Source organism: Gymnodraco acuticeps, unplaced genomic scaffold, assembly GCF_902827175.1.
Source record: "Gymnodraco acuticeps unplaced genomic scaffold, fGymAcu1.1, whole genome shotgun sequence".
NCBI lineage: Eukaryota > Metazoa > Chordata > Actinopteri > Perciformes > Bathydraconidae > Gymnodraco > Gymnodraco acuticeps.
This window is the reverse complement of record NW_022990398.1, coordinates 477705-490686: the sequence shown is the minus strand read 5'-3', so window position 1 is coordinate 490686 and position 12982 is coordinate 477705. Positions and strand designations below refer to the sequence as shown.

Below are 12982 nucleotides of genomic sequence, written 5' to 3'. Positions count from 1 at the left end.
CTAAATGAGACTGCTGAAGGTCATCATGCCATAAACAAGTCCGCCTTTAGCTGAGCAGTGGTGACATGCAGAAATACAACGTGATGCAATGTGTTTATACCCTTACGTGGGCTATTTCATTCTGTAGATTTACACTTCAAAATCATAAAATGGTGTGGAGATTATCCTGCTGAACAAAACGTGGCTGTATCACAAACGTTTGTTTGCCACAGGCCTTACTGTATTTTCTGCATTATTCCAAAACCCAATTGGCTTTTTGTTGTGGGAGCCCTTGCGATTCCTACTTCCAAGTCGGCCTTCAATAATACGTCATCACTGCGCCAATCTATAACAGAATAACTTCTAAACATTAGTGACAAGCAGCAACAGCCAAATACCTCAAATCTGACCTCCCTAATATGACAGCATAACAAAAACACAAAAGAGACGTTCAAATTTCGCACAACACTGATCTAAAAATATCCCTTGGAGGGAGAAAACAGTGTGCTGTGTTCTTGCTTTTCTAGCTTTGCAGTGCCTCTCAGCATGTATCTAAACAGAGCAGCTGTACAGGGCTCAGCGGGCGATACTGTACTGCGCCTCCAGCTACTGGACCATGACCAAAACCTTTGACCTGTGGAGAACATATGACCACAAGCGTCCACAGCCAAGTCTGCGGTCACATTGATCCTTTCCCTATGGGACTGGGGGTTTCTATGTGTGTTACCAGCCCTGGAGGAATGACAGTGAGGCGAGAATCATCCCTGTTAAGAACTCTAAAGGACACTAGTTACAAATATATAAATAGATATCTTCAAATAAAGTCTGACTCGCTGACATTTTATCTTTTGCAATTTAACAAGCCTTTTGTTTTCTTAGTTTCTCACCTTTATGTCTTTGCTCCTTTTATATTGTGTGTTATGCTGAGGTGATACACTCGTGTTAGACTATTTCACTTGGCTTTACATTATGGCATAATTTATGTATCAGTAATTATGTTTTTTTTGTAGAAATAATCAATTTTATTCAGCTAATTTAGTCAACATACAACCTAACCATTGATAAGGATTGGGGATACATTTGTCTTTTGTATAGTAAAAATAGTTCAAAATTAGTAGATGTGCTTTTATTCCCATTATTTGTCAAAGGCCAAAGCTTCAGTATTAAACATCTCTCATTTATGTCAATGAAATAACTACAAATCCTAATGTTTCATGTTTCCAATAAAAATAGAAAATCCTATTTAAAAAAAAATAATTAACATTAAAATGAATTACAATTTTCTAAATAATGTTATTTATTTTAAATGAAACATATAACTGATACAGAAAAGCAATATGTTTGATAAAAACCTTATTAATGGCTGAAATGTATGAACTTAAACGACAGACCCTTGCTTGTTGAAGCACATTTGTATTGACACGTTTCTGATTCCCTTGCCTTCTTTCAGTCAAACCCTCCAAGCCGAGGTGCTGGATGGACGGCAAACTCCTGGGGGGAAGTGATGTCAAGCTGAGCTGCAAGTCGAGCGACGGCTCGGACCCCATCAACTACAAGTGGGAGCGAGTACTCGACAAAGGCAAGAGTCTGGGCAAACTGCCAAACCTGGCACTGATAGGTAAGGAAAATAATTACCACTACACTGACTTGCTGATTCATCATACAAGGCTTCTGCAGACGAATGCTACAAAGATTCAATTTTATTACATATAAGTAATTTTTATGGGCAGCATTTATCCTAGGAAGTGTTCTGCTGAGCACAGCGTCTGTCTTTCTTTCTTCTCCTCCCAACTTCACATTTTATAACTTTGCGAACACGGACACCTAAATCTGCCCAGTACAACTACTATCCTCTCTGATTCACCACATCATTAAGTTACAATGCTTTACTAAAGGGCACTTGGATTGTCCCAATTAGGCCACCGATTCTGCAAGTGTTTCTCATCTAAAGAACAGTGCCAGTACTACCATCTACAGCTAAAGACCACATTATGCATACTACATGTGTTTTTCCGGGAAATCAAACAGAACACGTCCCTGTGATTCCTTCTTGAACTCTGTTGGGATGAGTTATATAAACACGAGGCTCCAGTCTGATACTGTCATCTGCTGGAGATGTCAGTGACGCTGAGATGTCAGTCTGGCTCAAGTGATCTATTCCTGCCTGCATTCAGTGAGAATAAACGGAGCGTTTCCTTGGATTGTGTGCAAAGTGGAGAAAATCAAATGTAATACACTGGCAGCTCCGACTACATCCTGCACCAAAGATAATAAAAAATTGTCTCTGTAGTCGCCCTGAGGCACGCTTCAGTCACATGGTGTCGGTTCTGGCATTCCTTTTGGATCATAACCAGGCATATCCACCTCTAAACAGTAACAGAGACAGTTTATATCAGAAAAGCTAATGGTAGGGTAATTCTCCCTTCTGTGTATATTCTCCAAAAACTGCGTAAACACCCCCAGGCTGCCAACCTCTCTGCCTCAGTTTTCCCTTCAGTGTTCAACTGGCATCCATGACGGCTTATGCACAGATAAAAACCTTCAAATGAATGACCTTCACCGAGCAACACCTGTTTAGTCTAATTAATTTTCATTGGACGATAACACACCGCGTCGGTAGCCATTATTTATGAGTCTGGTGAAAGGTAATATCACATGGTTGTCATTGGTGGGATGACTAAATATCCCGTGGGGCTCCACAAACACGCTCCTGCTATTCTCTTCAAGTCCTTCGCCTCGCTCTTAAATAAACACTCCATCAATGTCCCTCTGCTCAACCACAAAATACATTTCAGCTGTCTCTCGAGTGCTGCAGATGTAATTGACGTTGTTGATAAACGTGCAGGAATGTGAAACAATATAGAGCAGACACTTGCACGCAAATATTTATTTTTGTTTTAAACGTTGCAGATCTCAAGAACCCCGAGCTCGTGACTCTGAGGAATCTCACTATGGACAGCACAGGAGTCTACAGGTGCACGGCGAGCAATGACGTGGGGGAGGAGAACTGCACCATTGAGGTCACAATGCAACGTGAGTTTTGGGAGAGGGGAAAGGGAGAGTCGACCTCTCAGCGTTCTCCTCACACCAAACTGCCACGCTGATTGATGGTTATTGTTTCAAACTGCAGCTGGAAATACATGTATACCCCTCCCTGCCTTTCCATCCACCTCCCCTTCTCTCCCTCCCCCAGTTCTGCAACACTTCAGGGACTCACTAAACACAAGCTGGTGGCTACTGGTCAACACCAATGCCCCAACATATATGTTTCACTGTCACACTAATACCTTTTCTGGAGAGGCCCAGGACTGTCAGGGTCATATGTGGAGAAAATGACACATATAGTAGCTCAGCAGAAATAACCCTTGTGTGAGATTGGATTTTGCCACTCCCATGTTGGGGTACTTCCAGGAAATGAGCATGGAATATAAGTATTTGTGAGCGATAAAAAAAATATATATTCATCACTTCCTTTTTTTCCATTCACAGACGTGAGGGATGTAGGAATGGTAGCAGGTGCGGTGGTGGGCATTTCCCTCGGTGTCCTCATTGTCATATTAATCATCTGGCTCGTCTTCCGGAAGAAAGAGAAGAAGAAGTACGAGGAGGAGGAGACTCCAAATGAGATCAGGTGAAATACCACTCTTTATTCTTCTTATGTGGTTTAGTCTTATGTGATTATGAGTGCTGTCATATTTCTCCATGTGTGCTTTCATATCTGCATCTGTTAGTTTAGTTCACACTTTTAAATTAGTTTAAAGGGGCCCTATTATGCTCCTTGGGGTTTCCCCTTTCCTGTAGTTTGTGACAAAGGTTGTTGAGCTTGTAAATGGTCTGCAAAGGCTAAAATCCCTTGGCCAGCACTCAAACACATTGTACATGATAGGCTAAGAGAAGAAGAAGATTGAAGAAGATTGAAGATTCAACTTATTGTCATTATGTAGTACAGGTACTATGTAACGAAACGGTTTCTCTGCATTTGACCCATCCTAGTGTTAGGAGCAGTGCGCTGCCATTATGTACGGCGCCCGGGGAGGCGAGACATCTCTAAGCGGTTGACCAATCACAACAAAGCCGGCCAGCTAACCAATCAGAGCAGACTTTCAGACAGTGTAAAAAGAGCACAGGTAGTAAGAGAAAAAGAAATACCTTTTTGTCACAAAAGAGGTACAAAATACTTAAATGAACTCTCTAAACATGCTACAATTTGTAGAAATTCAGATAAACTACTCCTCTACTACTTAAAGTGCTAACCTAATTTAATATTAGGTCATTATATGAATTTAATGTGTGTAATATCTTCTTTCATCATGTTTAAAGCCAGTTAAGTGTTTTGATTATCTGACGAACTAAACTGGAACATTAACAAAACCATGGATAAGCCGATGCAATATCTCTTGCAAAAAGAGATTTCCAGTGAGGGAGAAAAAGGCATACAGTAGGGGGGCTGATGAGACAGAAAAAAATATATATTGCAACCAGAGATGGGGTCGTTACTAAAAAAAAGTAATATATTACATATTACTTTTTTTTAAAGTAATTTATTACACTACTTCGTTACTCTCTGCATAAAGTAACTCGTTACTTTACTCGTTACTTTACTCGCAGGGCCGGCCCGCCCCTCCCTACAGGCAGATCACGCAGACTGTGGTGCACCTACAGTGTAAGCGCGCCACAGTTTTGCCTCTGCGAGACTCCACTTGCACCCCCAATTACTATTGCATTAAGGAAGACATAACACAAGTCTTTCTTTTTATATGCTCTAAAATAGGCTACCAGCCACACAACAAGCTAACAGTCTGTGAAACGTCAAGACACTAATTAATGAAACCAGTTCAAGACGCATTATTCTTATCATTCTTTATGAGCGCAGTAACGGTAAGGTATCTAATGACTTATGTATTTAGTATTCCATAACTTAGTAACAGAGATGATCAAACTAAAGTGGTAGAGACATAGCAGAATTCCTACAATGAAGCGGGACATTGAACTGTTCACCCGTGAGAGGGCGATCAACAAAAGAGAGCGAGCGCCCCGTTGAGGGAGTTTACAGATGAAAAGACTCATCCATGTTTATGCAGCACTGCACGTGGAGATGTGGTCTCGCAAATCGCGCAGATTACATAGGCCTACATGTATATGAACCTGCGGCGGAAACCCCTCTTGTCTGTCAGTGAGTGTGATTATTTTATAAAAGTAACGAAGTAACGCGTGTCGGGGCAATGTTAGTAACTGTAGTGTGATTACTGAATTATAAAAGTAACGCGTGACACTACTTCGTTACCGACACAGTATTATTATTACAGTAACGTGTTACTTTGTAACGCGTTACATCCAGCTCTGATTGCAACACAGTGTGTGTGGCATCAGAGCAGAGGGGCTGAATGAGTTGGAAAAAAAAATCTGATTGCAATATATTTTTGACTAATATTGCAATATTATATGCAATAATAGGTGTATTGCCAAGTACGTTTACACATACAAGGAATTTGCTTTTGTGAATAGTGGAGCGAACACATATAATATAAGGAAATAAGCTGTAAATTGACGATCAAAAATAGAACAATTATAAAAACAATTAACATGTAAAAAATATATATATATTTACACAGAAGTGGAAGGATGTGCAGATTTTCAAAGAGGTAGTGTTAGATAGGGACCTCACAGTATCAAAAGTAACAATCATTTGCACATAATTAGTCTTATTTTCATTGCTGGTATTTATATAAGGTTCTGTTCAAAACAACGTTTATTTTCTCTTTTTAAGTCTTAAAATAACCACAATATTTAATTTAAAATGGTATTTGTATTTCTCACTTTAGTCTGTGTCAGCCCCTGTGGACTGCTAATGAAACTTGTAAAAGAAACTGCCTTTTTTTGTGACAGACTGGAGTGGGTGCATATTTACTGATGTAACAATGCATAATACAGAGCGGATGAGGAGACAGCAAGCAGTAAATAATGTAGATGTGGTGTTTTCTGTTTTCGTACCATGTTCAGAGTCTGAGTCTTTCCTCTAATGAGTTGAACCAAACCTTTAGTGATGCAGAATCTCTTGGATTTAGACCAAACCTCTCCGCTGTTTAAAAACTTTCATTTTTTTTCAAGAGTTATAAAACCTTCTCTGGTGAAAGTACCGAACAGCACACAGTGGAGAGGTTTCTATTTCTGTAGCGAATATAAGCCTTATATCAATGGGATAATATTACCTGCTGACTTCGCCCCGCCGCCCACACACCCTGGTTACCTGGTGACAGAGATGTATAATAACTGCAAAGACCCACTGCCATTCCAATCCATCCAAATTCCATCACAGCATAAATTGTATTGGTTTCCGTGATTAATGCTACTGAAAAGTGTTTTTTTTACCAGGAAGTTTCTATTCTTCTGTGCTAAAATAATTGAGTTACAAAGCAAAGGTTTTATTGTGTTCTCAGCAGAAACCTTTGTGTCATTTAACAATCGTATCTGGGAACTAGTGACTTCCGCAGATTTCATTATTCAATGCAAATTTGTTTCACAAAACTAAGATGCTGAAATAAATGAGGTCTTCATATTAGATCAGATTCAACTTTATTGTTGAATGTAATCTATAAAACTGGTCCCATGTGAATATGGTATTTGAATAGTGTAAGGGAAATATACTTTGCTTAGCTCTTGTCAGCAGGATTGTGGAAAAAATCACTCGCCTGATTTATATTTAACTTTGGGTAAGAATATACCTTGGAAAAACCCAGTAAATATTTGAGCAGATAAGTATCATGGGGTGGGTACACACATTGTTCTATACTTTGGTAACCTTAAGACATGGTGCAAAGACATGGTGAAGGGGCGGTGGTGGCGAAGTCGATAGGGACTTTGCTTGGCAGCTGGAAGGTCACCAGTTCAAGTCCCGACAAGACCAAGTGCTACCGAGGTGTCCCTGAGCAAGGCACCGTTCCCTACACTGCTCCCCGGGTGCCGTTCAAAATGGCAGCCCACTGCTCCTAACACTAGGATGGGTCAAATGCAGAGAAACAATTTCCCCACGGGGATTAATAAAAAGTCCATCTTCATCTGAGATACGACTAAAAAAAACAAGATATAAGGCCTTGGCATTGGTCTTTTCGCTTTGAGGGCCTCTATAGTTGTCTTTCTCTTCTCTCATTTAAAGGGGCCCTATTATTATTGCTTGTGTTAGGGTTACCTCTCCTGTAGTGTGTTATATAGGTTTATGTGCATGTAAAATAAACATACCCCCCCCCCTTTTACTCGCGCTTCTATTGGCTAGCGCTCCAACACATTTTAACTGATAGGCTAAGGGGGCGGGAAATCTTAAAGCGGTTGACCAATCACAACAGAGCCACATGGAAACATGTCACAGTAGAGGTACAATATACTAATATGAACCCTTTAAACCTGCTACAATTTGTAAAAATTCAGATAAACTATTCCTCTACTACTTACCTAATTTAACAGTAAGTCATTACATGAATTTTATGTGTGTAATATCTTCTTTCATCATGTTTAAAGCCAGTTAAGTGTTTTGATTATCCGACAAACTAAGCTGACCTAAGATCTATTTGAACATTAAAGCATGGAAACAGTAGTGGCACAAAAACTAATATGAACCTGAAAATGAGCAGAATATGTCCTCTTTCAGAAGCATAGCTGATATAAGTAATACACTTTGTCATCACTGTTTGATGTCTGTGTTTCTCCCCACAGGGAGGATGCTGAGGCTCCCAAGGCCAAGCTAGTGAAGCCCAACTCCCTGTCCTCGTCCCGCTCCGGCAGCTCCCGCTCCGGGGCCTCCTCCACCCAGTCCATGGTGCACAACAGCGCCCAGCGCGGCCACCGCCCCCGCCCACCGGCTGTAGCAGCTCTCAAGGAAAATGGACAGCCTCCAGGCTTCCCCCAGTCCCCTCCAGCCTACGCTTCAGTGGTGCCCAAGACCCCAGAGCCCCCCGCCACTCCCAAATACAACTCCAGGAACACGTCTGGGCCCACACCCCCAACCCTCATGGTCCCCGCCCAGACCAAGGCCTTTCAGACTGTGTAGGACTGAAAGCCCACCCCCTCCTGCAGCCTCATGAGAACCCCATCCCAGCCCAAACCCCCCGAGCCCCCTCCCAAAGACTGAGACTCTTCCATAGACAAAGAAATGCAACTAGTTAAAAGGATGTAATTACAAGAATCAATACTATAAGTCTAAAAGTACTTTTAATGAATGCATACTTAAAAATGGAAACAAGACATGCTTGCCCCCAACTGAATTACATAAAACAACAAAATAAAATAAAAAACAAGACCCGAGATGCAACACTGTTCGTGTCTCAAGGCCAAAGGCAAAACTTGTTTGTCGTCTCTTTGGCTTTGGAAGGCAGAGGGAAGTATTGTGTGCAGCGTGGTGGAAGGAGCCCCCTACAGTAGGAGAGCTTTTATGTATTCTTCAAATCAAAGGGTTAGGCATGCAGGAGAGGAGAGGCGGGGGGAAAGGAGACAGTAAAGACTGGATGACGAAGTGGATCCAAACTCTCAGCCAGACATCAATGGAGTCATACAGCTGTTGAGCTTTGAAAGATGGATAGAAGCACGGTGGAAACAAAGAGGGTAAAAACGTGAGTGTGAGACTGCTTTTTTTCTCTCTGGGAGGACGGGAGGGGGTGATTCTCTGATTCATGTCACCCTGCACCTCCGACTCGCTGCCTCCAGCACCTGCTCCGAAACCACAAACCCTCCCAACGGCCGGGCCGGTGTGCCCATCCATGTGGATAGACACCGTGTGCGGCGTGGACATCATCCGCCTCACTGCTCTCGCTCTTTTTGTGCTCTCGTAACGAACCCGTGAAAAACCGCAGCGCTCCTGAGACTGACTCACAAACAGCTCGTCTGATAAACCAATCAGCAGGGGAAACTTCAGGTACAAGGATGTAGCAATGACAGTGAAGTCAGATCAATGGAGTTAATATGACCCCGCTCCCCGCATCCTGTCTATGGACATCCTTTTCTGGTACTGAATATCTTTCCTGAATAATAAAATAGTATGTATTAGGCCTATAGCGAGTCAATACTTTAAATATAGTGGATAAGCATCTATTAGACCAGCTGGACTTGTTTTTTCTTTTCTTTCTGTTTTCCTGTGTTTCTTCTTTCTCTCTGAACAGGTTGTAAAAGGGGTGACAGACAGCTATATGTCCTTTCATCCATATGAAGAAGTGCCACCAATCCTTAGGATGGGTTAATTATTGTTTTCACTCTTTTGTTTACCTGCTACATTTCTGAACTGAAACCAAAATCTGTCACCGTGAATGTGAGATGTACAAAGATGGCGGATCCCATTCCTTTGAGGTACTGAATCAATATTGGAGCTAAGGCACAAAGAATTGACCTTGACGTTCAATTTTACAATTTCTTTGTCTGAATGAAGGGAGTATGATTCCAGAGACTTCAATTGTATAGGGTGTGTATGGTATCATTGACAGTGCTCTCCCTGGATCCATAACAATGGAGTGTTTCTCGATTGCTTTCTCTCTGAATAACCGGCACCTGCTTGGTTATTGGTCGAGCCGTGCTATCAGCCAATTCCCCTTTTTGTCGTCTCCTCAGACAGACCCAGTGCAGTTTGATTGAAAGTATCTGAAAAAAGGGGGCAAGTAGCCTATCTCGTGTGCCTTTGCAATCCCTCTTCTGCTTTTCTTTCTTTCTCCTTATCTCCAGCACACCAGTGGTTAAGTCTCTGTTCACATCCAGCTTTGAGGGTCAACAGTAGCAAATACTGAACGATACAACGTCACAGAACTTGCCCTATAATAACAGATGTAGCCTATAGGAAGCACCCAGCAGAGTAAATTATCCATGGGGAGAAAGCATTCCCATGCCATGGGACAATGTACTGTACATTCTGTAATCAGTCTTGTTTTATATTGTATATACAGATAGATATACGCACATGATGTCATTTAATTTAAATAAGGGTATGTGAGAGGTTTACCTCTTACAAAAAAGTCAAATGGGAAACCCAGAAGTGAAATTAAACCTTGTTTTTTGTGCACATGTTGTAGGAACAAGTGAATTCTGATGTCACCTCTCACATATTTGGTCTGTATTAATGTAACTATTATACTGCAGGAAAATAAGAATATAAATCCATATCCAGCAAGATGCTCATGAGATGTAGTATAGATTTTATTGATCCCCAGAGGATAAATATTCCTATGTTTGGTGACTACGTGACCTATTCTAAGGCACCTCTATCAAAATGTCCCCTTGAGCAGGAATGAGGCGTTAATCTTGAAAATAAATTGCCATGTTTCCATTTAATCTGCAATGACTATTTAAAGTCATTTTGGTTGACCCTAGACTTTAATCTGGCACACCATACTTGTATTCCCACTTGTGTATAAATCACCATAGAAATGTGTGAGGCCGTTCTTCATAGTGTCAAAGGAAATAAGAGGTTTTTATTTTTAAAGTACTCTCAGGATATACTAATTACGCTCCAATTCAGGTTCTAAGAGGGACCACTTATCAGTATGTCCAAAGCGTTCAATATTATAGCTTGGCTTTAACCCTCAAAATGTCCACACTGATCCACAAGATGAATAGAACCTCAAAACTTTGGAAACCAACATCTGTCTAAAAAGCACCTGTGTTTTAACTTCACTTGCGGGATTTCTCACGTGACTTACCTGTAGGGGAAGTTAAGAAAAAAAAAAAGGCTTTTATATTCAACTACAGACAGCGGTTCATACTGAGCAGGGAAGCTACTGTGTGTGTGTGACTGTGCGTGCGTGCATGCATGCATGCATGCATGTTTGTGAATGTGTGTGAGTGTGTCTCTGTGGGTGTGTGCATGTCAATTCAGTATAAGCCCTTGGGCCACACCCACACACTCTCATGTTAGCCATTCAATGAGTGAGGAGGATCCAGTCATGCAAAGTAACCTCTATCCAAATTGATATGACTGCAGACTGGCAGGGTATATTTTAGTTTTCACTGACTTTTTATGCATATTGAACTTGGCTTCACAGGCAACAGTCGTGTTTTTGCTTGTGGGGGTGGTGTTTCGAGACAAAGTACGTCCATAATTCATAATATTGTCAGCTCTGGAGGCCACTTGTACGCTCTCTCCTTGCTCTTGCTGTCTTTTAACATGGCATCTCAAGGCGCACACACATCCAAAACCGCTTAAACTTGTATATACACACACATAAACAGGTACACATGGCACATTCAGGTCCGCACGGAAACACAGGTGTGTGCTTCATGCACATTCACAGTTGCACATGCACACACACACAGTTTGCACAAACAAAAGCCCAGAAGTCATGTTATTTCAGCTCCTTCAGAATCAATTTGATGGATTGAATGTCTGAAGTTATTACGACTGACTGATGGAACCAGGATACAAAACGCAGCACAGAAAAGGCTCACTCTACTCTGCATCACACAGGACACACACACACACACACACACACACACACACACACACACACACACACACACAGCTACTGTAACAAAACACACACAAATGTGCATGCAAACACACATGCACTCAAACTCTCCTATGCATTTCAACAATCTGGATAGTATAAGCTTCAAGAGGTTTTTTTCCCCATGGGAGTCTGTGAGAGTAGTACTGAGATTCAGGAGAAGTATAACAGGATTGATTACGAGCCATTGAAATTCCCTGCACTACAGATGAAAGTAGCAGTGGAGGTGGAGGACGGGATGCAAGTCTTCCAGTTGTTAAATTCCTCCAAGCTTTTTGATTTGCTTCCCAGCAACTGCAGGTCTCAGGTGGCAGGTTCCCCAGTTTATGAGCCCTCGCGTTGCGTCTCTCCTCTCATGTGTGCAGCTTTGTGGCCTGACAACTTGTGCTCTTTTCCAACAAATGAATTTTAAGGAGCTTTTGTCAGTTCAGTCAAGAGTGCAGGAGGGAAGTCTTAAAACGGCGTCAGCAGCACATCCAATATCATTCTTTAAAACAGTATCCATCAGCACTATACGTATATTGTCTTATTATCAACACTGAAAGGTGCAGTAAACATTAAAATCATTAAGTGGTTATCCTGCGTTATATGATAGGTGTATGAATCTCATGTAGCCACTATTTTTTATGTTCTATTAAGCAGTTTTATTTCTGATTAAAGCTGTTGAGCAGAGCAAAGTGATGCTAAGGCTGTGGTTTGGCCTTGTTTGTCAGTATAGGGGAATGTGATGTATTGCTTCTTTTGAGTGAGGAGATGAATGGGGGCTCCACCTCAATAAGGAAAGCAACGGTACCTGCATGTCAAAGGAGATTGAGCAGACGAACGGGAATGCTTTGCTTTGATGTAACATAACTGTATTCGACTGAAAATATTAGAAAAAAAAATCTACAATTGTAAATATACTCACAGAAGATTTTCTGAAGCTTTATTTTTGTCTTCTTCTTTGCTTTGAACTCATCATCCATGTACTTTGCACTTTTTTTGTGTGCTTTGCTCATCACGGGCCTGCGTGGGATCTGTGTGGTCCGCGGTTTCCCTTGACGACATTGTCTCGATGTCAGGGGAAGACACGCTGAGCGTCACTAAAGGGAAATGTAAGACACTTTTGTTTTCTTTACTCTCATCTTTTCTCTGCCGTGGCTTCTCTTTGGTTTTATAAAAACAGTACAGAAATGTTTTGTTTGTTCGTTTGATGAAAACAATCCATGTAAATATCACAAGTAAAAAATGTATATTTTTACGACTTCTGAGTTATTACTCTTTCATTTGCAAATAAAATATTCAATGACAACTTAATTGGTCTTGTTGCATCTTGATTTGGAGTATCGCCTTTTTTGAAAAGAGTAACATTTGAAAAAAATCAAGAATCACACTGAATATTTGTAACACTCCAGTCCTAAGTGAGATATATGTGTTGTGTCTTTTCTGTGCAATGGGTTTAGAAAAGTATTATTGCAAGTCTCCCTTTCATTGTCTTCACTCGGAAAGTCCCTGCTAACGTATTCACATAACAAATTCTGTTAACTAAC

General features: G+C 41.2%; 1 protein-coding gene across 2 annotated transcripts in view; it reads left to right on the top strand.

Annotated features, from left to right (window-relative positions):
* The window catches only part of clmpb (CXADR like membrane protein b), a 77402-nt gene extending 64653 nt beyond the window's left edge, over positions 1-12749 (top strand). For both annotated transcript variants that reach the window (XM_034224773.1, XM_034224774.1), the window contains exons 4-7: positions 1430-1597; positions 2890-3012; positions 3469-3610; positions 7687-12749. In XM_034224773.1, coding sequence (XP_034080664.1) covers positions 1430-1597; positions 2890-3012; positions 3469-3610; positions 7687-8020 — 767 coding nt within the window. In that variant the 3' untranslated portion in view covers positions 8021-12749. The remainder of the gene's footprint in view (positions 1-1429; positions 1598-2889; positions 3013-3468; positions 3611-7686) is intronic.
* Positions 12750-12982: the final 233 nt, after the last annotated feature.